This window comes from Enhydra lutris, unplaced genomic scaffold, assembly GCF_002288905.1.
Source record: "Enhydra lutris kenyoni isolate GAN:26980312 unplaced genomic scaffold, ASM228890v2 scaffoldscaffold48, whole genome shotgun sequence".
In the NCBI taxonomy this organism is placed as follows: Eukaryota; Metazoa; Chordata; class Mammalia; order Carnivora; family Mustelidae; genus Enhydra; species Enhydra lutris.
This window is the reverse complement of record NW_019154132.1, coordinates 7,753,439-7,780,925: the sequence shown is the minus strand read 5'-3', so window position 1 is coordinate 7,780,925 and position 27,487 is coordinate 7,753,439. Positions and strand designations below refer to the sequence as shown.

Here is a 27,487-nt window from a genome sequence, read left to right as displayed (position 1 = left end):
CTCCCCCAAATACATAAGTTAATTTTAATCAAGAACTATTTCTCCCAGGACATCTGCGAGTTTTCACCTTCTCTTGTGTGCTCTTCTTCTATGAGGAAAAACACCAAGAAAAGGCCAGTGGGTGATTAAGGCAAAAATCACTTAATATGGATGAGACGGAGCTTGCCAGTGACCATCTGATCAATTAAGTAGCAGGTGCATGACTGAGGTCAAGATTGGCTTAATAACCATTACTTAAAATGTTCTGAAACCTTTTATTTAATTACTTTGGACTCAGACCAGTATTTTTTTTTTAATAGCAGTACTCTTACCATATATAATGCAAAAATCTTTAAAATGAAGCAAGTTCTGGCCTTACTAGTACCTGTTTCTGCAGTGTGATAGACTCTGACTCCTGGCTGACCTTGACTCTTGATCCTTTGAGCTGTGGGTGTAGGTGTTTATTATGCCCAGCAGACACCACTCTAGCACTACCATGACCCGACAGGGGATGCTAATCAGAAAACCCAAAGGGCAAGAGGAAAAGGGAAAGGGGAAAAAAACCACGTGAGCAAGGCTTCATGTAGCTATCCTGTGAGTCCATCTGAACTATAATCCATAGCTCTTGAAGGATGATTGTATTCAGAACCTAAAAACATTCTGCACTTTAGAAGCAGAGACTTCCGTCCAGCTGCATCTTCCTCATCTCCACATGGCCAGCTCTCAACTGGAAAAGCTCAATGATCAAACACTCAAAGCACCTTCTCGAAGTTACTGCTTCCTGACATGAGAAATGACGGAGTATTAAAATCACCCCTTCTGGAAAATGAGAAAACTCTTAGAGTCCATAATAATACCAGGCACCCTTAGAACAGGAGATAATTCTACTTACAGATTCATATCTAGGACGTAAAGACTTTAGGTGGATGTTCCAATAATTCATCGAGCAGAACAGGTGGGAACCAGCTTGGAATGTAGAGTGTAAGTCACTCACACACGCAGTAATTCACCTGGATTCTGTACAGCTCTAGAACAGAAGCCAGAGAACTATGGCCCGCAAGCCAGCCACCTCGTTTGGTAAAAACAGTGAAGCTGGAATACAGCCACTTCCATTCGTTGTACTATGCAGAGCGGAGCAGGGCTGACAAAGACCACGTTTGCAACACCGAAAATATTTACTCTCTGATTCTTTCGGAAAAGTTTTCCAACCCCTGCTCTACAAGAGCAGATTTCTACAAGAATTAACAAGAATTTCTACAAGAATTAGCAAGGATTGAGAATTGTTCAGGAGGTGGAAAAACTATCATACCGAGGAGACAGCTATCGACTAGAACCGTACAAAGTTTAAATGAACTGTCTTTATGAAGTAGTGAGTTTCCCATAATTGGAAAGGTTTAAGACAGTCTTAGAGGATGCTCGCCATCTCAGAACTGTGGTTAAAGAGATGCGTGCACCATTCAAATGGTTTCTTAGATCACTTCTGAGATGTTGCATCGTTTTACGCCATCATTGCACAGAAGTCCGTGTTAGACTTCTTGAAAAATAGTCTCACTTGACTTGCAAAGAAAAACAGCTTACAGTATACCTAGGAGAATGTAAAGAAAACGTGCATCCTGCAAAGGAGAGCCCTGGGTATCTTCTGGTGGCCCGTTTGTCTGTAATAGGCCCACAGAAGTGACTCTGCTGGACAGAAGCCACGTCTAATTCTGTGGCCATTACAGCTCTTAACACGTGGGGATTGCTCCACAGAGATCTGTAAATATAATTTAATGATGTCTCCGTGTAATCCAGATTGCCAAATCTTTCCGCAGTCTTACTCTTGGGCAGAGAATGTATGCGTCAACACAATTATGTACTTTGAAATATCTGCCGCACTGTTAGGATCTCTTAGAACAACAGTGAGTACTGTTTCCTAGAAATCCAGGTGGGTGGGCTAACGGAGAAATAAGGTAAGGCTTAAAAGTCAAAGAGTCATCATTGTTTTTCATTTCTTAACCAAAGTGCTTTCATAATATAGCAAATTGAGAGTTTTTGGGTTTTTTTTAGATTTCCAAATTAATGAGTTTGACATGTCTACTACATTTTAGTTAGGGAGCCCCAGGAGATGGTTCTGGGCTCCATTCCTCTACCAGAGGAACACACTTTGCAATTCTCAAGCCAATTCCTTGACCAATTTGGCAGCACGACTGGCCAGGTTTGTAGGTAGTAGAACGAGTCCTCTCAGCAAAATGTTCATTTTTATGGTGTTGGCTTTCACCTAATTATCAGCGGGAGGCAATACCACTTGGTCAAGTTTGCCTCTAAGCTACATCAAAGGCACGGAGCTTAATGTGGCTGAGTGTGGAATAATCGAACAACGTTCAAGGCTTTGGGTTGTAGGCAAGGACAAGGAGGCTGTGCATTTTAGCTCTGGCTCTAAGTTAAGAGTAGATTAAGCAGCATCCTGAGATGGGCCCATCCCCCATCATCTTTGATGCAGTTCGAGAGGACATGCAAGGTGGAGAGAATTAGAGCTTGGACACGGCCGAGTTGGGGGCAGGAGTTGAGTAAGGTGGTTTCCTGACATTTAACCTCAATGGGTTTGATGACCACGGAAACCAGATTTATAAGAAAATAGCCACCAGGTTATTGAGAACCTTACTATTTATTAAATTTCTCTTTCCAATAAAGAATGTTCACTTTATTTTTAATAAATAGAGAATAGGGGTCCCCGGGTGGCTCAGTTAGTTAAGTGTCTGACTCTTGATTTCAGCTCAGTCTTGAGTTCAAGTCCTGCTTTAAAAAAAAAAAAAAAGGAAAATAGGGCACCTGGGTAGCTCAGTTGGTTAAGTGCCCAATTCTCGGTTTCAGCTCAGGGCATGGTCTCCCTTTCATGGGATCAAGCCCTGCGTTGGGCTCCGTGCTCAGTGTGGAGTCTGTTGGAGATTCTCTTTCTCCCTCTCCCTGACCTTCCCCCTACTGTGTTTTCTTTCTCTAAATAATATATGTGTGTGTGTATTACATATATGTGTACAAATCTGCAAATGTATGTATTATATATACATATATAATATGCATTATATATATATACACACACACACACTAAAAAATTGAAGAGATTTTGATTTTTTTTTTTTATTTCAAATTCCAGAACCACCTTGAAAAGTCTCAAGACACACCTAGGTCCCTATATTTATACAGTTCACTAGTTAAACCGCAAAAAGGCAGCTAAAACACAAGCAAACCACCCAATAAAAATCAAATGTTACTGCAAAAGTCATTGGGGGGAATCTGAAGGTATATCACTGCCTTGTAGAGTTTCAAAAACTTCAAAGACAAGTATGTGCATGACTTTGTTTTGGAATCCTTCTGCTTCCTCATCCTGCCCTTAACATTCCCTAATAGATATACTCCAAATACATTCCTATCGGAATACCAGCTACACTCCAGAAGTCCTGTGTGTCTACGCATCAGCCTCTCCCTTCTCAACAACTGGCTGCTGGAAGGACGTGGCCTCTGTATTTTAGCAGCCTCGGCGCTTTTGGCAAAGCAGCCACCACACAATAGAGACTCTGGTGTGTAAGTGTACGGATACACAGGTGGCAAGGGATTAGGAAAAATGCCCTCAACATACATGGTATCCACATGCTCGCCTCCCCGTCTGTCACCCATGCTGGCCCATTACCAGGTGTTGTGCCTTTCCTTCGGCTCTTTTTTTTTTTTTTTTTAAGATTTTATTTATTTATTTGAGAAAGAGAAACCAAGAGATAGCACAGGCAGAGGGGAGGGCAGAGGAAGAAGCAGACTCCCGGCTGAGCAGGGAGCCCGATGTGGGACTCGATCCCAGGACTCTGGGACCATGACCTGAGCCGAAGGCAGATGCTTAATCGACTGAGCCACCCAGGTGCCCCCCTTTGGCAAGTTCTATCTCTGAGGGGCACCACCTCTCGTATCTGTAAATCCAACCCACCCAGTGAGGCTGCTGCTCAAAGTCTTGTCCAAGAACCACTTGATTAAAAACAATTTAGGATGCTTCTTAAACAGGCAGATTCCTTGGCTCCACAGCAGACAGAGTAAATCAAAACCTCTGAGAGGGAAGTCCAGGATTGTGCATTTTGAGTGAGTTCCTCAAATGACCCTGAAGCCCATTACCCCCCTGCCACACTTAAAGTTTAATGTCAAGTTAAACCTGCTTTAAAAAGTTAATCAACCCATGGGGCACCTGGGTGGCTCAGTGGGTTAAGCCTCTGCCTTCGGCTCAGGTCATGATCTCAGGGTCCTGGGATGGAGCCCTGCATCGGGCTCTCTGCTCAGCAGGGAGCCTGCTTCCTCCTCTCTCTCTGCCTACCTCTCTGCCTACTTGAGATCTCTGTCAAATAAATAAAATCTTTAAAAAAAGCTAATCAGCCCGGCAGTGTCCCACTGTCCCACCTGCCTTGAGGACTGTGTGGGACACATTACCCCTTGGCAAAAGACTCCAGCCCTCCACTCACAGTGACATAATGAGGTGTCGGCCTTTAGGTGTCGTTTCTTTAGAGAAGAGTCCCAAAATCCTGTCCACAGAATAGTGCAGGACCTACTGGTTCCCGTGACAACAGGCCATGGTTTCCTGGACAATTTATTATTGAGCTCAAGCAGTAACTGGTTTCTCCCTAGTTCTTAAAAACAGACCTGAGACAATTTACAGAAAAACAAGTTTACAGAATCAACACGAAGCAGATATGGAAATAGAAATAAAAAGGGGAAAGGGCAAGACAATGAGGTTCAGATAGGAAAATAAATACCATAAAATAAATAAAAGTAGTTCTGAGTTTCCAAGCGACCAAAGAATATGCAAACATGATCATTTATAATACCTCTGTATTCACAAAACACAAGTCGCCTGAATTTCCCTGATACTGACAATCTGACCTAAGCACAGCTTCATGTTCTCAAAAGCACATCAATAACATGAAACCCCCATGCTCACCGCTCCCCAGGGGAGGCCCAGGGGCTCACTGGTGCTGGCCTCTGGTGAATGAAACACACAGTAGGCCCTGAGCATCTACAGGAAACTTACCAGCTCTTGTTACACCGAAGGACAGAAACCCAGTGGCATCGATGTGGAAATTCAAAGTGGTACTGGAGATTTTTCCTATCTCACTAGGATTCCTGATTCAGCTCAGTGAAAAAAATTGGAAATTCCCACATCAAAAGGTTTGTCCTCTGGCTACCAGCATTAGGTATGGCACCATCATAGGACACCATCATGTTATGGTGTTATCATGTTAGGACACCATCATAACACAGCAGCACACTCACAATCCTCGGGAGGAGGACCAGCAGTCGGTGCAAGAAAATAAGGCTATGGAAATTTGAGACTGTGGAATTTCAAAATCATAGGCCTACGGAACCGGAACGTTCCTCAGTCTGTGCTGATTATCCGGACATCGACAGGGAATCTTAATCATTCAGCTTGGGGAGACTTAATGACAGCAAACGTCTCCACCCACTCAGAAGCCGACCACAGGAACCAAGCTAATTCATAGGGCATCTGTGGTCCCCAGGGTCGGAATAGCCCCCAAACCTCCTGCTTTATTTTATCCTGCACTGGCATACTGCGTTACCTTCGCAAATATCTCTCAAACTTTACTTCAAGTTCCAGAAAGTACCTCATGGATACACTCATTCCAGAAGAATATTTACTGACTAAAGTTTCTCAGCTTGTTTTTATGGTTTCCTATCCTTAACGTAAGAGGATGTGCTAAGCTGTATGACAAGGAAAGATCATGAAGATTTCAGGTAAAGGTCCCTTATTGCAAACAAATCGATAGCTTACAAAAGCCCTTAAAATGAGCCGAGCACTATGCTAAGCTTGTTATACGTAGCATCTCAGTGAACCCTCACAACCACCCTAAGAACTAAATGCATTTATTAGGCCCTGTTTTTGCAGGTGACAATATGGGAACAGAGAAGGCACTGACCGCCCCACTAAGGGATAAAGCCCACACACCAAACGCAGGCAGTGCCCCTCCAGCAACCATTGGCACAACCAGAATCCAGCACGATGCAGTCACCGACAGAAGGGAATTCCAGGGGAACATAATGGTGTCACAGACCTCTATGTAAATGATACCACATTCTTTTTTTTTTTTTTTTTTTAAGATTTTATTTATTTATTTGACAGAGAGAGACATAGTGAGGGGGGGAACAGAAGTAGTGGGAGTGGGAGAGGGAGAAGCAGGCTTCCCGCCGGAGCAGGGAGCCAGATTCGGGGCTCGATCCCAGGACCCTGGGATCATGACCTGAGCCAAAGGCAGACGCTTAACAACTGAGCCACCCAGGAGCCCCACCATATTCATTTTTTACTGTTGCCTTAACAAATTGCTACAGACTTAGCAGCTTAGAGCCACCACTGTGCCATAGGTCGGAAGTCTGACACGGGTCTCACTGGGCTCAAACCAAGGTATTGGCAGAAGCCCTTTCCTTGCTGGAAGCGAAGGGGAGGATCTGTTTCTTTGCTCCTTTGAGTGGGCAGAATTCAGTTTCTTGAGGTCGCAGAACTGGTGTCCCCATCTCCTTGTGGCTTTCGGCTGAGGGCCCGGACCACTGCAGCCTTTGGCCTGAGGCTCCTTCCTCCACCTTCATGGCCGGCAACCGCGGGCTGAGTCCCTCCCGTACTCTGAACCTGCCTCTTCTTCCATGACATCTCTCTGCCTCTGCGGCCTCCCTCTTCGGTCTGGGACTCATCATCTGGACAATCTCCCTCGTTGAAGGTCAGCTACTCGGGAATCTTTATTCCCTTCTGCCACGTAAGGGAACGACATATCCGTAGGCTAACATCAAGGGGCAAATGCTATGGGGGCCAGAATCCCGCCTACCAGACACCAGCACAGGCCGTGGTCACATCTCTAACCCGTCTCTCATACCCGTGGTTGTCCCGAGTTTTGTGTACGGACGTAATGGCGTTTTGTGAACTGTGCACCATGAATAAAGATTCTTAGGAGCAGGTCCTCAGGCAATGGATTAGGGGAGTAGGAAGAAGAGCAGGTCTCCTACTTGAATTGACACGGACTAATTCCCAGCCCCAGAAGAGGTCACGTCTCTTTCACGCTACCTGTTACAGGTGTGGGCTGGCCAAGAGAACGGAGACAGACGAGGCGGGAAACCAGGCTGAATTTCAATCTGGTCAGTCCAGTGGGCTGAGGGGCCGTGAGCAAGGCGAGTTCACTGCTCCCCGGTCTCCTCGAGCCAATTAGTTTCAAAAATGGAAACATTCTCTGCAGCTTGACCACAATTCTAAGCTCACAAACTGCTGTTTTTAATTGTAAGGAGAAAGGAGGGAAAGAGTTCCAGGAAGACCAGGTTAAGTCGATTTAAATGTCTATTTAAATCCACACGTTTCAGATTTTAGTTACTGGAAGCACCACTTTTTCCACAAGTTATAATCTCTTAGGTGCTATTCATGAACTTGTCACCTAATTTCCCTTCTTTATTAAACATTCTAAACTTAACTGGAGGAAGGAAAAAATGCGGAATAGTTTTAAAATCTCAAAAAACCCCTCCGATGCTGCAGATACAGATTAAATGGGGAGAGGGGGGAAGGGGTTTACCCAGGCAACTTCGAAAATGTCCTAGCCGGTCTCCCCATTTCCAGCCTCTTCCACTGCTGCCAGAAATACCTTCCTAAGCACACACCAGCCATTCCAGAGCCTGCAAATTTGTAAATAACCCCTCGCTGCCTACAGAACAAAGTCCAAACTCCTCAGAATTGCTTCAGGAGTCCTCACAGTCAGGTCTAAGCTTACTTATTCGATCCCTTCCCCTGCCAAGTCCTGTACCACCTTCCGGGCTGACTTGACCTCGGGTCCAGCACCTCAGACCTCGCTGCACCCAGGACCCCGCCGCTGTTGCCCTCATAGCTTCCTCATCCACCAGCAGGAAGCCAACTCTTTTGTCTACACTCGCAGCCTGAATGTCATGACCCCCCATAAGTTAATCACGTCTTCCTTGGTATGCCCATTAATATTCTGCTTTTAGCTCTATCCCAGACACCACCATAAGCTGTTTGGGGTCAGGGTTAGGTGTGCATACATTGCCTCCTTCTCTGGAGGCAACAAGTGCACCTCTCCCTTTCCCTACCAGAGTCCGTGCTCAGCCCGGTGCCTTCAAAGAACTCTGTAAACACACCGCACCACCAAATGACATCTGTCCCTTCTACACTGCAGACACTCCCTGGGTTGAAGGAACTCCTTCGTCAGCGCAGGTTACCAGGGCCTCAGCTTCCGTTTGGTCAGAGGCATAGTGTCGCTGTTTCTTCTAGAATTCAAAAGGAGGTGACAACAAAACCTATATACTTTTGTCTTCGTGTGCTATGTGGGATCCTTTTAAAAGTAGATCTTTTTTGCATTCTGTGGGTGGTATACAGTCCCTATAAAATCTTTCAGTTCTTCTGCTTGAACTTTTTCACAAAATGTTGGCACAAGTTAAAAGAGGAACTGCAACTAGGAATTGGCTTCCTCAGAAATGGTGTAAAAGGAGATCGAAATCTTTGCCGAAATCAACATGGAGGAGGCCAAGAATTCGGTGAGGGAACTGTACGTGAAAAGCACTTAAGGTAAGAATTTGGTGAAACACGCTTGCTGCTTGGTAGGAAGAAGCACGTACCGTAGCTGACCTTCAAGGATCATGGAAATGAATCCCTCATCCCAGAGAAAGGGTCTGGCGACTTCTTTTGTTTCTGTAGTGGTCACAGGGCTATCCCGGTTGTCTCTGTGCTTTTAGTGATGCAAGGTGGCACTTCAGGAGAAGTTTCGATTCTGAGTTTGGCTTTCTATGAGCCAGGCCTTGAGCACCAGAAGGGTCACGAAAATATAACACCCAATGAGACAGATCAAGTGAATGAGAATGAGTTGGCATTTCTACTGTCCTGAAAACAGGTGGGGAAAAAAAAAGTCGAAGGGATGACCCCTTTGCTTCAGAAAAGGGCATCTCCTATCATCGCACACCGAGAGAAAACAAGTTAGATGAGGTATTACAAACAGAAGATGAATTGTGACTCCAACAAGAGCTAGCTGCATGGGAAAAAGTGAGAGGACAGATCCTACAATAGCCAAAATGCCTTAATCTTATAAGTCCTGAATAACGCAACATTACATACTATTACTTATTTCTAAATGGAGCCAAGGGGGGAAAAAAAAACCCTCAAGATACGGAAACAATCCAGGCATCCATGGAGAGATGAATGGTAAAAGGAATGTGATATACACAGTAAGGTATTATTCAGCCTTATAAAAGGAAACCCAGGCACACCCTAGATGAACCTGCAGGGCGTCATGCTCAGAGAAAGGAGTCAGACACAGAAAGACAAATGCTACAGACACCTCTTCTATACGGAATCTAAAATAGCCAGACTCAGGAGGGTGGGAGGATGAGGTCATTGGGTGATGGGCACTGGGTGTTACACGCAACTGATAACTTATTGAACACTACATCTGAAACTAATGCTGCACTTATTGTAAGGTGGCTAATTGAACTCAAATAAAAATAAAATTGTCAAACTCAAGCCAAGAGGTGAGTGGTGGTTGCAGAGGCTTGGCGGGGGGCGGGGGGGGGGGGCAGGGAAATGGACGATGTTGGTCAAAGGGTACAAAGTTTGTGACGCATGGTGAGTTCTAGAGTTGAATGGACAGCATAGGGACTACAGTTAATACTGGGCTGTGTACCTGAAATGTGCTAGGAGGGTAGATCTCAAGTGTTCTTACCACACACTGCCCCCTCTCGCCACACACACACACACACAAACACACACACACACACACAGAAAATGGCCACAATAGAACATGACGGATACGTTCGTTAGCTTGACTGTGGTGATCATTTCACAATTACTCGTGTCAAATCACCATGATTTGAAACCTTAAATACATACAATTTCTGTTTGTCAATATTACTTTAGTAAAGCTGAGAAAAAATAAAAACTGCCTAACTAGGTGGGAGTCAGGTGAAGGGAGTACATACTATATAGTATGTACTTCTTGTACATACATACTGTAGAGTATGTACTTCTTGTACATTTATACATATCTTATAATTATAAAATATACAAGCTCATTGCTTACAAAGAGAAACCTGAAGTTATCTCGCACTCCTCTTGGCTACTCTCTTGTAGTTCATCAAATCAAACAGCGGAGAACAGGATCTGCCATGTTTATGACCTGTTATCAACTCTGCCCCTCTCCCTCCAGCTGATATATCACCTCTCATCCTAAGGCTAATATATATCCTGGAAATGAAAGTGTTTATGTCTTGCATACTCCTGTAGGGAGAGCAAAAATTTAGGTGGGATGAGAGGGGGAAAAAAAGTTTCCTGTTCCAGGACCTACCTGTCTCATTACCCATAATTTAAGTACTGAGGAGCTGTTTAATTTTAAACAACTTTTATAACAGTCTATAAAAAGAGAAACATCACATCGTGCATGTGCTGACTCTAATTTGACATTTTTTCCAACCTATTTGGACATCCTTGTGCACACTTAAACAGTCTCCCTGGATCGGCTGCTCAGAGTTGAATTCTGCCTGATTCCTTTCACCAATGCTCTGGAAATACAGCGAGGCAATAATGCATGTCTGTTTGGGCAACCAACCAAGAGACCACCCTCCTCCTGGCCAGACCTCTCTGGTCCTGGGCAAGGATATCTCAACCCTGCCCATGGCTTTGATCTGTCTTTGGGTTTTAAATGCTCCCTGTTGCCTCGTGAGGAGCTAAGTGAGTTTGCTTCAATAGACATTATGTCACCCGCTCAGCCCTTACGTAAACAGAGTGTCTAACACCTTCGCGATGTAAACCGAGCCATCGAGCCTGGAGCAGAGGCTGACAAGATAAGTATTTTGTGTCGGCACCTGCGGGAATCGTGCCTCCCTGCATGCAAGCCTTCTGCATGGCACAACCAGGAAATTTAAATTTAGACTTGACAGCAATTCTCCTTGACTCCTTTTAATACTTACTAAAGTAGTAATGACATCAGATAGAGGGAAAAGAATATTTCTTCTTCCCGGGGGCTTTTTTTTTTTTCTAAACCATCTAGAAAATCACAGAACATAAACCCTGAAGGGAGAAGACAAGGTAAGATCCCTTTTTAGAACCACTTTTGTGAATAGAAGAGTTAGCGTTTCTCGTATCTGCACAGCGTTTCACAGTGTGTAATGCTCTCACTCAAAGGTTTGATGTTATCAGGGATGAGAGAAAGAAAAAAGACATGCATATGCTGATTTGGTTTTGGACCAACTGACCCTCGTTGACCCAGTGAGCGTGTACTCCGGATGAGTGAAGGATAAGGCAGCACGTTAGATACCTGGGAGTGGGAGGTGTCCCGGTAAATAAAATATTACACAATAAAGAATCAGAAAAGTTGGTGCTGAAGGTGATTTGCTCCAATCTGAGCCAGTCCTGGAATCTGAGGTTCCCAAGTCCTGCCTATAAGCCACACAGACTTATCTGCAAACACATACTTGAAGTTAGCAAGCTGCTCCGTGGCGATCGGCACAAAGAAAGGCTCCAAGAGTCACGGCATGTGGCTCAGCCATGTCAGAAAGGCCACCATGATGAGAAGGCATCCAAACCGGGGTTGGAAGGACAGAACAGAGAATGGGGAAATGGGCAGTTGTACAGTATGCACATTAAAAATCCGGAGAAAGGGCGCCTGGGTGGCTCAGTGGGTTAACCTCTGCCTTCGGCTCAGGTCATGATCCCAGGGTCCTGGGATCAAGCCCCACGTCAGGCTCTCTGCTCAGCAGGGAGCCTGCTTCCCTTCCTCTCTCTCCCTGCCTCTCTGCCTACTTGTGATCTCTGTCAAATAAATAAATAAAATCTTTAAAAAAAAAAAATCCAGAGAAAAAGGCCGGGAGGAGGAGGAAATCACACAGCAGTTGGTTAGCTTAAGGATAGATGAGCGCAGGAGGTAAAGCTGGAGGGCGTGGGAATCCGAGAGGCGTCCGGGCTTTATCCAGCATGCTGGAGACGAGAATCCAGAGCACAGAGGATCCAAAGAACAGAAAGTCGAGCTACAGACTGAAGAGCTGGCAGAAATGCAAGGGTGGGTTAGTCATCGAGGAGACGACACAGAAGTCTAGGTCAACAGCACAGTGACCTTGAGCAGGCAACTAGGGGGAAGTACAGAGAAAACCACTGGGGCTGAGATCGGAGCAGAAACAGCAAGCCTGGTGATCGGCTGGATGTGGGAGGAGGGTGGTTGGAGATGAAGCCTGCACCCTAGTGCCTTGCTCCCTGGTTAGCAGACCCTGCTGGATTTCCACACCAGATGCTGGGAGTCAGCAGGGTCCAAGAAGCTGCTCCCTAGAAACAGGATGGGTCTGGGACACCCGGGTGGCTCAGTCGGTTAAATGTCTTTCTTCGGCTCAGGTCAGGATCCCAGGGTTCTGGAATTGAGCCCCATATCTGGCTCCCTGTGCTTCTCCCTCTCCCTCCACTGTTCCCCCTGCTTGTCCAACCACTCTCTCAAACAAACAAAATCTTAACAAACAAAAAAAGAAGAAGAAGAAGAAGAAGAAGAAAGAAGAGAGAGAGAGAGAGAGAGAGACTCGCTAGGTCCATGCTGATCCACCAGCTGTCACCAGCCCACAACAAGTACAGAAGTGGAGCCTGTTCAGGTCAACAGCAATTTGATTACTTCATACCCACAGAATCCAATAACTGAAGACTGAGGTTTGATTCCATATGAATTTGGGTGTACTTTTTTAATTTCGCTTCTCTAATAACTCATTTTTGGTGAATTTTACAAAAGCATAGGTCTGCAGAAATTAAAAACAAAACTAAAACTGGTTCTTGTGCAAAGACAGCTTGAGAAGCATGGCACCAAACAGTTCCCGAGCCGCATCGTGCCTAGACCACAGGGCGCAGGAAGAGAAGGGAGCACACGCACAGGTGCTCGGCGCGGACAGACGTCCCCCGGGTTGACTTCTGGCCCTCTGAAGACACCAGCTGCTGGGCTCCCCAGCACCATGGCCCGCTCAAACGCCAGGCCACAGTCTCTGTGGTGGGGCACTTTTAAGCCAGGCACCTGCCTGTCATCGTGCCCTGTGGCCACATGTCGTCCGCTGAGTCCTGTGCCTGGGTGTGCTCCCGCCCCCTCACACCCCGTGGCTATCTCCAGCGCGTGTGTTGCTCTGCGTGCCACATCCCCACCCTTCTCAATCTTTTGCTGCTTTTCAGGAAATGTCCCCAAACGCAGCAGGAGTCTGCAGGATAGAAAACGAACCAAGAGGGAGAAAGCTGCATTACAGAAAGTAGAGAGAATTTTTTCACCTTTTGGCTGTATAGTCCTTTCAGAGGGAGGGGGGGAATAAAGGTCTCAAAGTGACAAAGCCTTGTGGAGAGCAGGATGAAGACCTGGGACAGCAGACTGACAGGTACACAAGTCAAGGGGAAAGGAGAAAGTGGGTGGAAAGGCAAGGCCAGCTTCCCCTGGTCCGGAGTTAGGGCGTGGTGAGGCAACTTCACGAAGCTGTTCCATTTCGTGACCTGCGCTATTAGGAACGTCAGTACAGCTCTCAGGACCTTTCTCCAGATTTTCCCTATCTTACCATCTAGGAGTTTACAGCTATAAAATTCTCAGTCTTTGCCTTGTTGAGATAATAGGATAATAAGTGACATCGGTCATTCTTCCAGGCAAAGGCCATAAAGAAATGCAATACTTATGTTTTCTTGCAAAAAAAAAAAAAAAAAAAGAAAGAAAGAAAATGCAGTTTCTACTTAAGCTTACAGAATACTTGGAGATGGATGAGCATGGGGGAGAAGTTGGGGGTAAACTGTAGTCTACTTTCATAAACTTCTTGGACTTGTGCCTTACCTAAATTGCCAGAATTTGAAACAGAAACACAGGAAAGCATCTTTGTGATGTTTTCCAGAAGGATCAGATCTTTTAAACTTGAGTATTTAGAAACAAGATGCCACTAGGATCACTACCAACCCAAAAGCACCCCTACATGCTGGCTCTCAAAATTAGGAAAGATAATTCACCTATTTTTACTATTATCTCCTAAAATAAATATGGGAGGTGAGATACAGGATACAAGCCGATCGCAGCTGCAGAGAGCAAGCTCGACCCCAGGAAGGCTTGGCCCCACGGTTCTCGGTTCCAAGATAACCATTCACAAACATCTTCAGCAAATTCCTTTCTTAAGGATGCTCAAGGCTTGTAGGAGGAAATGCATGAAGACCAACATCATCCATGAAAAATGGGAATTTTCACTGACGTTCCTTTTGTTAGGATGATTGCGTTCCCTGGAGTAATTGTTTAAAAGGATAGCTCAGGATAGTATGTTCACTATCTGAACTGTGGGGAAGGTTTCATAGGTGCAGGTCTATGTCAAGGCTCATCAAATTGTACACTTGAAATGAGCAGCTTATTCTGTCAATTATACATCAAGAAAGCTGTTTAAGAAAATAAAGAAGCAATGGGGCGCCTAGGTGGCTCAGTGGGTTAAAGCCTCTGCCTTCGGCTCAGGTCATGGTCCCAGGGTCCTGGGATCTAGCCCTGCATCAGGCTCTCTGTTTGGCAGAGAGCCTGCTTCTCCTCCCCCTCTCTCTCTCTGCCTACTTGCGATCTCTGTCAAATAAATAAATAAAATCTTTAAAAAAAAAAAAAAAAAGAAAGAAAAGAAAAGAATCAAAAAAAAAGAAGAAAGAAAAGGATCACTCCGAGAAACACACCAGGAGATAGCCCCAGCACGGAGTTCTGAGAGTCTCTAGTTCGGCATTTCTCTGCAGGCCACTGAATTAAGAGGTCATAGCAGTCAAAGAGTCCAAGCAGGGAAAGCAAAATCCCTGCGGGTGTTTACAACAGAGGGAACGTAAGGCAGGGAACTGGTGGTGTAGACAGCTGTGACAGAGCCAAGCAGCCAAACAGGTTATGAGGAGACGACCCATGGACTGGCAGGCGAAGGAAGCCATTTCTAGCCTCAGGAAGGAGAGCCCCCGGGGGCCCCAGCAGCAGGTGGACTACGGCAGCCCATCCAGAGAGAGCCGGGCTCACAGCAGAGCAAGTTGCAGCAAGAAAGGCCGCTGCCTGGTGTCCCACCCCAGCTCCACCGAGACGACCAGGGGAAGGGTCAAGTGTGGACCTGGGGGCAGAAGCACCTGAGGCAGATATAAAAAAGCGGTTACAGAGCAAAAGTAAATTCAAAACAAACTCTCTTAAAGCAAATCCGCAGACTTCCTCACTGCTGGGGGTTGACACTCCGATAGACTTGTAAGTCTCAGAGGGGAGGAGGATATAAATGACCTTCTCCATGATCATCTTCTGCAGAACGTTTTGGAAAAGTAGTGTTCCATGAAACACTACTTGGAAAAAGCTGATCTGGCCGATGGGCTCGCATTTTACAAATAAGGAAAGATATTTTACAAGGAAAGAGACCAAGAAATTCACTTAAGTGGCTTGACAAAGATATCATAAGGGGATGGGACTAAGGCACAAACTCAAGCTTCCTAAATCTTGATCATGCACCCTTTCCTGCATTCTATATGGAATTGGCCATAAGCACTTTCCAGCACCATCAAGAAAACAAGCAACTTAACCATTCTAGTGGCCAAGGAGTCATTCTGGTGGTGCAAACCCATTGGAGACCATGGAGATGGCGCACAGTCTGCTGCATCAGGCCAATGGCCAACCAAAGGCAACAACACTGTGAGACAAGAAAAGATGGGAAAGAGGAAGTAAATGCAGGGGAGTGGCTAAATTTACTAATGGGAAGAAAAGGGAGAAGCAAAAGAGAAGGAGGGAAACCAACCTCCACTGGGGACCACCTACATCCCCGAAGCCATGCCGGAGTCCACATCTTGTAATGAGGACAAAGGGTGCGCGCCTAACAACAGGGGTCAAACATCCTCTATTAAGCAAATGAAATAACTAAGGAGCCAGATTTGTGACAACAGTTCCCAAAGCTGGTGTGAGGGGATTCCATACTCCACAGACCCCATAAGAATGCAAAGGCCTGTTCTGTGGCCCCCTGGGAGAAATGGAACTCTCCAAAGGTCTTTGGCTGAGGCACTTATGTCCTCTTCACTATCACCTACCCTGAGTCTTAGTCCTACCTTGTGGTATGATTTTACTAGGGCTCAAGCAAGTGTCTATCTTACCAGCGGGTTACTTAAACCACAGCACATCCCAAGGCAGAAATTACACGCTCAAGATAAATTTCTCAAGCCCACTGATACCGCCATAGCCCCAAGATCTCCCCTCTTTTTGAGAGGTTTCATTGTGGGAGTGACAGATGAGGGGGGGGGCGGGGATTTAGATAGAATTCGGTGAGAAAACACTCTACTCAAATGGAGAGTTGCAGGAAGAGAACTGAGGAGAATTTATGAAGTGTGTCACCCGTACAATGCCTGTTTAAAAAAAAGGGGGGGGGGGAATGGCCACAAGTTCCCAAAACACCTCAAATGAATTGCTATTTGTTCAATGGCAATCTTTTAGCGTTATCATGTTATTTGCTTATTTACCATTAATCTGGGTAGCCCTATCTCCTAGAAAACCCTTCAAAGCAAATAAGCCTAATCTATATATCACTTTCAAAGACCTCTGGGTGGATGGAGTCTCTATTTAGCGTTAATCTGATCTAAACCGTCTCTCCTGAGGAAACCTTGTAATTTCCCCCGATCCTGTCTCTAGGGCCAATAAAACATATTTTTGTGAGCTTCTTGATCCAAAGGCGCACTAAGTTCTAGTAGGTTTTCAGAAAGGAAGGAAAACTATTTCATCCCTCCCCTAACCACCCCTCCCCCAAATTTCAATAATTTATAAGCACAGAATTCCTATAATTCTTGTTCATTCTTCAGGCTTCTTTGACCCCCCCCCCCCCCGCCCAAATCCTGCCGAGCATGGATCAAACAGGGCACAAGCCAGGCTCAGGGAGAAATTTAATCGCTCATATCTCTGCCTACAGGATTGTCTAGGTACTATGGTGACAGACACCTCAATGAAAGTATGTGGAGGAAAAAAGATTTTTAAACTCCCACACTTTAAAAAAAAATAAAAAGGTGGGGGAGGGACTTGTAATGGATTTGGGGTCAACGCACAGAAGCACAAAATCAGGTCCACAGAGTCCACTGAAATTATTTATACGCCAATGTGGTAAGACCACAGAGACAAAACATTCTCCAACAAAGGCATTTTCTTTTTCTCCCCACAAACTCTGCCGGTTTTGAATTTTCATATCCCCATTGATTTTTCTGGTTATTGTGTACAGCTTCTCCACAGAGGAGTTTTGGGGCAGTGAAAGGACTCTGTGTGATACTATAATGACAGATTTATGTCCTCAAACAGCAGTCCAAACCCAGGGAACACAGGACATCAAGAGTGAACCCTAAGGTGAACAATGAACTCAGGTAATCAAGGTAGGTTTTTCAAGTATAACAAATGTACCACTCAGGTGTGGAATGTTGACAGCAACCGGGGCTATTGCTATGGGGGCGGAGAGTATAGGGGAAATCTCTCAAACTTCCATTCAATTATGCTATGGACCTAAAACTGCTCTTAAAAAAAAAAAAAGTACTTTTTTTTAATGCACAACTTCTCTGTTAACTTACTCTGACATGCAGGGGTTCAAATAAAATCTGGAAAATAAAAATTAAAAAAAAAAGTCAAGTAAAACTCTTAGTCCCTGATTTTGTACTTTACAAAGCTCTGTCTTCAAAATATTGAAATGTAATTTATAGATTTGAAAGTGGGGAGAGAAAATAACTAGTCTCGGGGATTTAAGCAAGCCCACTTATAAAAAAATCTTCCAACCTAATCAGCGCATAAAACAGCTCACACCAATCATAGGGTTAGTTCACGCTTTGCTGATACACGAATCAGAATTTTTTTGCCAGCCCATGTTCACGTACAGGAAACCAACAAGACTGTAAACACAGGAACAACAATCAACACACACAGATGTCTAAGGCTAGAAGTCACATTCTGAACAAGGTGAAAAGGGTAAGTGGCAGGAGAGTCATAATAAGGATCGAGGCGGATATCAAAGTTCAGTGTGTAGAAGGCTTAGGGCTTGGCTCTGTCCTAGAGACACTGTTTTCTGCCTGCAGTCAAAGTCAAGTCCCGGCGCTCACCAACCCCACCCCCACGGAGCTCTCTGATGATGAGAAAACAATCTGAACATAAACTCAGCAATACACTGCAAGGACATTTCAGGCCTAGGACAATCCCAACCTACCCAGCAGGATCAGTCATCAAGGGCGTATGCCCAGGAAGCTGAAAGTCAGGAAGGCTCTCCCACTCGGAACCAGAACCTCATTCTGCAAAAATGTTTGAAGGGGAGTCTTCTATCCGGTCATCTGGGACTGGGTTAGAGATAACAAGACCGTGGGGACCCATCAAGGAATTACCTGATGTCATTTAGATATCACTTCTATTCTGGACCCAAGCATTTTAATAATGGACAGGGGAAGGGCAGGAAGAGAATCCATGCCTGCGGACCTCAGTGGAACAATGCCACTCACGGCAACCTGGTTTTCAACTCACTTTCAGAGCAGAGAACAATTCTTTGGGGTGCACACGGCTTCTGCATGCCAAACAAGGGGATATTTATAGATAGGCACAGCTTTTTCTTTTCCAAAAGCAGAGTTCTAGGAGCGAATGCTACCCACAAGGAGAAAACCCACAAAATTCCAGATCTGGGCTTCCCCACCTCTCGCCCAGGGCAGGGCTCTTGCAGGCTTTTGTAATTTCTCCTTAATTATCCACTCCTGCCCGACCAATGGCTCTGTGGCCCTATTCCTCTGATGCATGAGGACCTCTCTGTGGTTGTCCCTCAGCCTTAAGATATAACATCAATGAGGAGGAAATGGTCCTGAATAAATCAAACAAATTTAACTACAAACATAAATGATCAGACGATGTGCAAAAAACCTTTAAAGTTCTAAATTCTATGATCTATGGATAACAAATTTAATAGTAATCCTAAGCTTCCTATTAAGGGTGAAACCCTGCTTTAAAACGGGGTATCAGTGGCTTGGGCATGTTTTCCCACAGAAAACGATGTTATGGAAGGGAGCTGTGTCCCCAGCCAGCTCCAGAGTCTAACTTTACACATAGAGGAATGATATAGTACATATTTACAGTGGAAAAAAAAATAGAGAAAAGAATCTTTTTGGCTGAAGATTTTATTTACTTGTGAGAGAGAGATCACAAGCAGGGGGAGGGGTAGAGGGAGAAGCAGACTCCCCGCTGAGCGGGGAACCCAAGGACCCCAGGATCATGACCTGAGCCGAAGGCAGACGCTTAACCAACTGAGCCACCCAAATGCCCAAGAATGTTATTGTCAAAACACTAGTAACTGAACAAAATATGCAGTCAACTTCAGCGAACTACAGTTTCTTATTTCTAACGCTTCCTGTGGAAGACAAGCAGGTACAACGGAGTTCTGAGAATTTCTGGTACTCTGAAAAATTTCATAAGGGTGATGGCCCTGGCTCTTTAGTGAGTCTATAGTTTTCATGACTGTGAGAATGGTTTTCCTTCTCCTCAATGGTCACCACTTGCCTATGTTTCAGGTATGACGGGAGCCATTTTCTGGCTTACCAGTTTCCAAAGGGCAAGAGCTGGAAGGGAACATGGCCAGCCAAGGTGTTAGAAAGTAAGGGTGTTACAAGAGGAGAGAATGCACTTGAATAAAAGCAGCTGAGCCGTCATGATGAAAAGAGAGAAAGGAGGAGGCATCAGCTTTTTTGTGAGGCACACTATGCCCCACACTGGGCCCTGGGTGACACCCTGTGGCCAAGGCAGCCATGTTACCTGGCACTTGGCTGGGTTGGGCCATGGCCACGGCCACGAGGAGGGTGGGGACAGAAAGGTTAATGTGTAACACCTGTTCGCATACATGAGGACTCTCAATTGTTCATCTCTCAGGGAATTGCTACATTGATTTCTCCTTTTACTTGGGTATTTCTGGAAGCTTCTAGTCAGGAACACAGTTGTCTAACTAAACCCCCTATTGCCTGCTTTCCTTCCCACCACTGGAAGCGCCAAAGAATAGGAGGTGACTAAAATTCAAACAATTGGAGAGAGGGGGAAAGGCAGAATGAGGTTCAGGACAGAAAGCTGTACTGTCTTCATATGAAGGGGAAAAAAAGCATTCTATGGACTAATTCATTTTCACATAGAGAATGGGAGGCAGAGAGCGAAGGACAGTTGTGAAAAATTAGAGAACGCTGGTGAATAGTCCAAGAAATTTTATGCTCTTCGTGCTCCTTTTCTAACTCAGTTCCTTCAACAGAGGGTGTGCCAGGACGTCAGGGCGGTCATCTTTGAGAGTCTGCTAGCCACCTTTGACACCCAGCATGCACCCACCCACCCCCAGATTCAAGTAAAATATTACTTTGAAATCCAACATTCAAAGTCACTCAACTCTGAAAACAGCGAGGGCATATTGAGTAAAGTTCTGAACCTTGTTGTCCTGCTCCCTTCCCCCCAGCCACAGATTTTATTTTTCTATCAGTAAGAATCCTTCCTCCATGCTAATCAGAGGTAAGCTCTTAAGTAGAGGAACTAAGCATGATTCAGCACATTTAAAAAGGATTTATACCCATTCTTAGAAGGACAACCAGAGGAAACACCATCTCAAGTCTAAACAATGATATCTGCTTGCCCTTTGATCCGAGTTTAAGGACACTTTGTACAACTTTTTTTTGTCGTTGAAATACCACTGAATTTCACATTTACTACTCGAAACTTTAGAACATCCACTGTTCCTTTGCACCACACTCTTGCAATCAAATTCTCCAAATTATATTTGCTGTGAGTAGCCTGCAGGCAGGGATTTATTTTCTGCTAACAAAAATCTTCGTTAAGTAGAGGCAACCTCCATGAAAAATAGTACCACTGATCCCTATGTTTATGAGAAAAAGACAGTATAGTGTATCTGGTTACAAATACAAGTAGGGAGGATTCCATTTTTCTTCTAATTTGTTTCCCAAGGGTAATTTTGTTCAGAAGATTGCCAGTATTTTTAGTACAATAAGTTTCTTGTTACTTATACTAATACATACTGATTCCCTTTTCTGAGCATATTTTGAGTTATTTCATTTTTACCCTAGCATCTAGAGATCAACACTTCATTAATTCAAAATAAATGAAGTCTGAAATGCAGAGATTTAAAGAAACCTTTGCACTACTCTCAAGTGTGATGCACATTAGAAATATACATATGGGTAATTAAAAAACAGGTATATTAATAAAGTATTATGGTATACATCAGATACCATTAACCAAAATGTCCTAAAGGTCTTCTCTTCAAATGTCTTTGACTTCATAGAAATCGGGTATGCCATTTCTAAGTGATCAGACCTTCCAGACGAGTGAAATATGAATTTTAAGTGAAGGATAGGTCTTTTTCATCAATTCAATCTTTATTACACATCTTTCCACGTGCTCAGCATGATATTAAGATGTAGGCTTCAATGGTGGATAAAGCCTGGTTGCCTTTTGAGACTGCCACCCAGAGAGGGATGACAAGTGAGTAAGCAAATTTTAAAGAAAAAAAAAATACACATTCTTTTTGTGATCTGTGCACCCAGGAAAAGCAGCAGCATTCTGTGACAGTAAAGAATGGATAGGGACAGTCGAAAAGGCTTCTCTAAGAAGGTGAATTTTAAGACCTAAACGATATTTCAGGATACTTCTCCAAGGTCCCCAAATTGGCAGGCCTGCATAATTATTAGACTGTCAAGACATTTGCAGTATTAGCAAACAAGTAGAAAATGGCATCTTGGGCCCCGACTGAATGCACCCCGCACACCAGCCTGTCAGCACTAAGAAGGTTACACATGTCCAGCCTATTCACACAGTGAGAGTTTCAAACCGTCAACATCAAACAGCCAGCATTTGGGATATGTTGAAGAAACTTAATTCTGTTGATTCTACTTCCTGAAATCAAGCTGAGAAGGCTCAGTATGTTTCAGATGTATTTCATGAATAAATTATTCTCCCTTGTGTGTGGGGGGGTGGGGGGGTTACAACTATGTATCACTTTCTCTTACCCTTTCAGTTTATTTATGTAACTACCAGGTGTAAAAGTAGTTGAAAACATGTGTCTTTTTGCAGGTTCTTTAATGAGTCAGGTAATACAGCCTGCTAACATGCCATGGAGGTAGAAATCAGCAGAATGCTCCCAACATCCTAAGCAATTACTTTCTTCAAATCAACTGTCCTTGGGTTCAGAGCCATGATAATCAGATTTTATCACATTTTAGCCTCTCGTTCTGAAATCCTCTTTCCTACTGCTAAATGTGTTAAGATTAAATAGAACTGTGGGACTGGCAGGCGGCATGGCTTGTGACTTGGATTCTACTTACCTGAAGGTTCCCCCCCTAACTGCCCATGTGGAGTCCTGGGCTGGATCTATAGACAGCGACAACACATAGTCAGAAAGCCCAGGGCTATGACAGGAGGGGCTTGGGGCAGAGTTTCCCACCCAGGAATCTCTTCCAGTTCCACATCAGCCCGTCCCAGGCCTGAGATGACATGCCTGTTGAATTCTCTTGGAAATTTTTCGGTGTTTGTTTTTTGGACCTTGAAGTTTCCCTTATGAGAAATGTAAGTTAGATCATCACCTTAACGGGATTAGTTGACAACCAGCTTCAAGCAGTGTGACTCAGAACCACTGTGTACCTGTAGACCAAAAAGGTCAGACAAGCAAGGAACAAGGAGAATGTAGAGGTCATTAAACACAGTAAATGTCACCATCCTTTACAAATTTTGCCTCAAGCCAACTCTAACAATTTCAAATACCACCTCAGGCAGTGGCTCCCGAACACTGAATCCACATGAGCAATCCTTAGAACTATGGACACCTGGCTTCCACCCCACACATTCTGGTTTCACTGATACAGGGTACCGCCTCAGCATCTGGGTTTTTAAACGCCCCCCTCCCCCAGGGGGGTGATTGTAATGTGCAGCAACGTTTGGGAGCCACTGACATAAGGAAGCATTGCTCCTGATCTCTTACTGGGATGATCTGATTTCCTTCAGCCGTTAGCATGTCAGTGTTTCTTGACCGTGGTGGCACATTAGAAAAACTAAAGACACTTAAAAGATGCCAGAGCCCACTCTCAAAGACTCTGACTTAATTGCTCCAGGGAGCAGCCCCAGCATCCCTTAGTTCTTTAAGTGTCCCCAGGTGATGTTAATGGACAGCCAAGGTCGGAACCATGGACTAAGCCCAGGCACCGTTCTCTGGAGACTGTAAATGATTCTCAGTGAAAGAGCCAGAAGGACCCTGTGTCCTCCACTTTGTCCAGGTTGGGAATGCCCCAAGAGCCAATAAAACGTTTCCCCAAGGCTGTCAGGAAACAGGGGAGGCGGATGGAATAGGTGGAATTCACTAAGCCGGAAGCAACAGAAAAGAGGAAGAGCGCTGGCCCTCTGCGCTGCCCCTCCCCTCCCCCAGGCAGACTGTATTGACAGCTATGAGAGTCCTTAGAATGCTTCCTGGAGGTGCCTCAGCCTTGGATTTGGTTCCAATCAATGATGAAAATTCTTACCCATCAGAACTCCTGGCACTGTAGTAGCAAGACTGGCAGGCCTTGAGCCTCCGCTCCCTGTGGGATTCTGTTTCATGAATTTCCCAGGAGGATTTCCGTACCAGTTGGATGCAATCGGACCTCCCTCTTGAGCCCCCGCTCCTTCCTTCCCCCAAATCCCAGCAGAGTTGAGAATCATCTCATAGATGTATTTGTAAGGAACTCGCTGAACTATCTTACATAGTAATCATTCAAGCAAATAATGTCCAATGACAGACATCTTTGACGTGGCTTTGACAAGTGTCTGGTAACCCACTTTGGGGCCTGGGCAGGGCCACACGTCTCACACGGGAAAGGAAGTCCGCGGAGACCCACCCCTGACGTGGCTATGGCGCCCCCATTTCTGCCCGGGGAGAACGTGTCCCCTACATCCTTTTGTCTACGCTAAGCAGAGTCAGTTTATGAATGAAGAGTAGCACAGATCAGAGGCACTGAAAAAAAAAAAAAAAAAAAAAGTCTTGCCTACACCATTCTCATTTACAAATGAGAAAACTCGGGGAAAAAGGGCTATGTGACTCCGTCCGGGTTTGCCACAGAACATTTGTGGCGGAGCCCGATTTAGCCGCCCTTGAATTTCCATTCTGTTGCCTGGCAACCAGTTCAGACCAGCTCAGCGCCCAACCCCGGCCCCTAACCCGCACCCTTTCTCTGCCCGTGCAGCTTGGGCAGCAGTGATCGGGAGTTCAGCCTTTGGGGGCACCCGCCAAAGGCATGTGAACTAAGATCCTGGATGGGTTACCCCAACTGGGCTGGGGGTCCGGTCGCAAACCCATGCGAACCCCGTCTGGTATGCCTTACGAGGTTCTTTTGGCACCTTCCTCTGCTACCCTCCTCCCCCGATTCCATGGATACCACTTAACACAATCGCGTCAAGTTTCCAAAGTTCTCAGTTGCTATCAGATTCCCTAAAAATCCCGGTGGAGGAACTGGCACTCAGAGCGTTAAGGGTCCAAAAGAAATCAGGCGGGGAAAGAGTGCTGAAGACTTCTTCCCAGATGGCTACACTCGGGCGGGACTTTTCTGCTCAAATCCAGTTAACCTGGCCCCCGCATTATTGGAAAAAGCGCGGAGTACGCCCGGACGCTGCAGTCCGAGAGCCCCAAGGCCTGGCGCGCCGCATCCCGCCCGCGGCGTCCCGCAGCCCCAGCGCGCAGCCCCGCGGGAGGCGCGGGGAAGCGCACGTGCAGCCCACCCCGCCGCAGGTGGCGGGAGCGCAGCCCGCCTGCCCTGGTGTCCCCGCCTCGTCTGCCGCGCCCCGCGTGCCAGGGTCTCCTCCACCCTCTCGCCTCCCTCCCCGGGCCCGAGAGACCGTTAGGGGGAGAGTGTTTTCGCCGTTACGCTACCCCAGATCCTTACCCAGGTTTACAAAGCTCATGACCATGTCCGCGTCGTTGAGGAAGGCGCTGTCCTGCGCGCTAGTCAGTGGGGACGCGCCGCCGCCCGGTCCCGCGGCCAGAAGGCTCTTGCCGTTGACCCGGGGCGGCGCGCCTGGGGGCGGCTGCCGGCGCTGGGACAAGCCTACCCCTCCGCGGGGCCCGTGCTGCCGCCTCTCCTCCCCCGACACCCAGTCCTCGTCGTCGTCCGCGGCCAGGGCGTTGTACAGATCCAGCATGAAGAGGGGCGCAGACTTTAGCCGCCCGGGAGGGGGGTCCCCGCGAGGCTGCTGCTGAGGGAGCGCAGCGGGCTGCGGCTGCTGGAGGCCGTGCAGGGGTCGGGGCCGGTGCGGGAGCCCCAGCACCGAGAGGATCTCCTTCTGCATCTCGCGCTTCTCGTGCGTCTTGAGCCGCCGGTAGAGAAAGCCGGAGGAGGAGGACTGAGGCGGCTGCGGCGGCTGCTGCTCCGCGTGGCCCGGGCTCCCGCCGTCCCCCAGCAGCGCCCCCCCGCCGGCGGCGGAGGCGGAGGCGGCGGCGGCAGCGGCGGGCAGGGGCAGCCGAAGCGGCGGGGGCCCGCAGCAACTGCACAGCAGCCCCCACCACCAGCACAGCCACTGCGCCCTCCGCCCCAGCATCCCCGCCCGGCCGGACTGGCCCCGCGGGCCCCGCGAGGCGTGGAGCGGCGGAGCGAGGCCGGAGCGCGGCCGCTGTGGCCCTTGGCGTGAGCAGCCCCCGCCACCTCTCGGCGGGCTCGCTTCCCCTTCCTGGCTCTCAGTCCTTATCTCTCATCGTCCTCGGGGACGCCCCCAGTTGCCCAGGCTGGAGGGGAGGTGAGGGGGTTGATCACGCGGAGAACTACTCGGAGGGGAGCCCCACACTCCGGCGCAGGTCTCGAGAGGCGTAAGGTCTAGGCCAGGTGCGTCCGAGTCCCGGCTGCGCTGCAGCCGGCGCCCTCGCCCCTGGGCGGGTCACGGCGCGGTCACTCCCGGGCCTCGCTGCCCGCGCACGTGCGTTGTCCCGCTCCCTCCCGGGCGGCTGAGTGGGAGCCGGGGCGGCTCACCAGCTGGGGGAGATGCCCGGCATCATCCCCGCGCACGCCTCTCCTTGGCTCGCACAGCCGCCGAGAAGTTTACTCCGCCGTGGGGCCCAGGCTGCGGCGACACGGCGTCCCGAGATGCCAATCTTCTCCGCAAGGCTTAACTTCCTTTCCGCTCACAAACTCCGCGCCCCTCCGCCCTCGGGCACTGTCGCTGCCCCCCCAGAATCTCCGCGCGCCGCTCGAACCCCCAAGGGGAGGCAGCAAGGATCTTGCTTTCCGTTTAGAGCTCTCCCGGCTGCCCCGCAAACACCACTCGCAGGCAGGACCGGAGGGAACAGGACCGCGCGCGGACCAGTGACCGCGGCAACGGCGCGGGAATTCGGAGTCTCCCGCCTCTCCGCGCTGCGCTCCCCGCAGCGGCCAACGTGGGCTTTCTGGTGCGCGTCTAGCTCAGGTACCGCACTCCAGCCCCCGAAAGTCCCTGCCCTCTTGGGTAACAGACAGCTTAGCAGCCAATGAAGAGGCACCCCTCGCCTGCATTTAAATAGGCCCGCCCCCTTCTTTCACCCTCCCTCTTCAGGGAGGCGTGCCTCGGCCGCGCGTAGGTTTCAAGAGCAGAGAATTCTTGGAGGCACCAAAAGTAGGCGCGAGGTAGCAAAGGCGAAGAGGTCATCGCTAGTAAGGACGATCTAATCAACACCCCAATGTAAGCTGTCTCTTTTACAATCACGTAAAAGGCCCGAATTGATGATTTAACTAAATAAAAGCAAAATCAATGCCACCTGTATTCACAGAGGAACAGCAGGAGTAGTTTCTAGTACTTGGTGTCTCTTGACAGTTGTAATAGAGGCACACTCCTGACTCTCAAAGGCAGCTGCGCGGAGTTGGGACACACCCTCCGAGAAACTGCTCACAAACAGGCCACAAAGAGGGCCAAATGTAAACCGGAGCCGGCGTCCTGGGGATTTTGGGCCAAATACCTTGATTTATCTTTTCAGATCAGCTTTGGCTTGGCTTCTTAAGCTAGCACCTTAAAGAAAAGCGGTAATTAGGTAATATAGTAGCCACCCGCTACTTTTTTTTGGAAATATTTCAGTGCTTCTCCAGGTTTTCTGTTAACTTTTCATTTTAATGTGTTGAAATACAATAGAGCTTTCATGATGCTAGATAGATAAAACTTGGGGAGAGGTGGTATAGAAAATTCCTACTCAGGTAGGGGCTTGGCATGTTCCCATTCAGGGTAATAGGGGTGCCGAAAAGTTGCCACCAGCGTTAGACAAGATCAAGCGTAGAAGACACAGTTTACATGACAGGCACACTTCTCAGTCACAGATAGGGACGCCTCTACCCAGACACCATCACCATCAGCCATTCAGGATGCAAAGCCACCTGCTCTCATACTATCCAAGAATGCCCAGGAATCTACAGAGCCTACAAACAAATTCACTTAAAACACTAGGATCTTTTACTTGGTGAAAAATGTATGGGTTAGAAAATAAAACCTTCACTGACCTCCTTAGTTCACATAGTCCAAGGCATTTC

At 47.1% G+C, this 27,487-nt stretch overlaps 1 protein-coding gene across 1 annotated transcript in view; it reads right to left on the bottom strand.

Moving 5' to 3' along the window:
* Positions 1-26,284, bottom strand: part of LOC111156661 (bone morphogenetic protein 6) — a 147,959-nt gene extending 121,675 nt beyond the window's left edge. Inside the window, exon 1 of the mRNA XM_022517690.1 lies at positions 24,890-26,284. Coding sequence (XP_022373398.1) covers positions 24,890-25,541 — 652 coding nt within the window. The 5' untranslated portion in view covers positions 25,542-26,284. The remainder of the gene's footprint in view (positions 1-24,889) is intronic.
* Between the last annotated feature and the right edge of the window lie 1,203 nt (positions 26,285-27,487).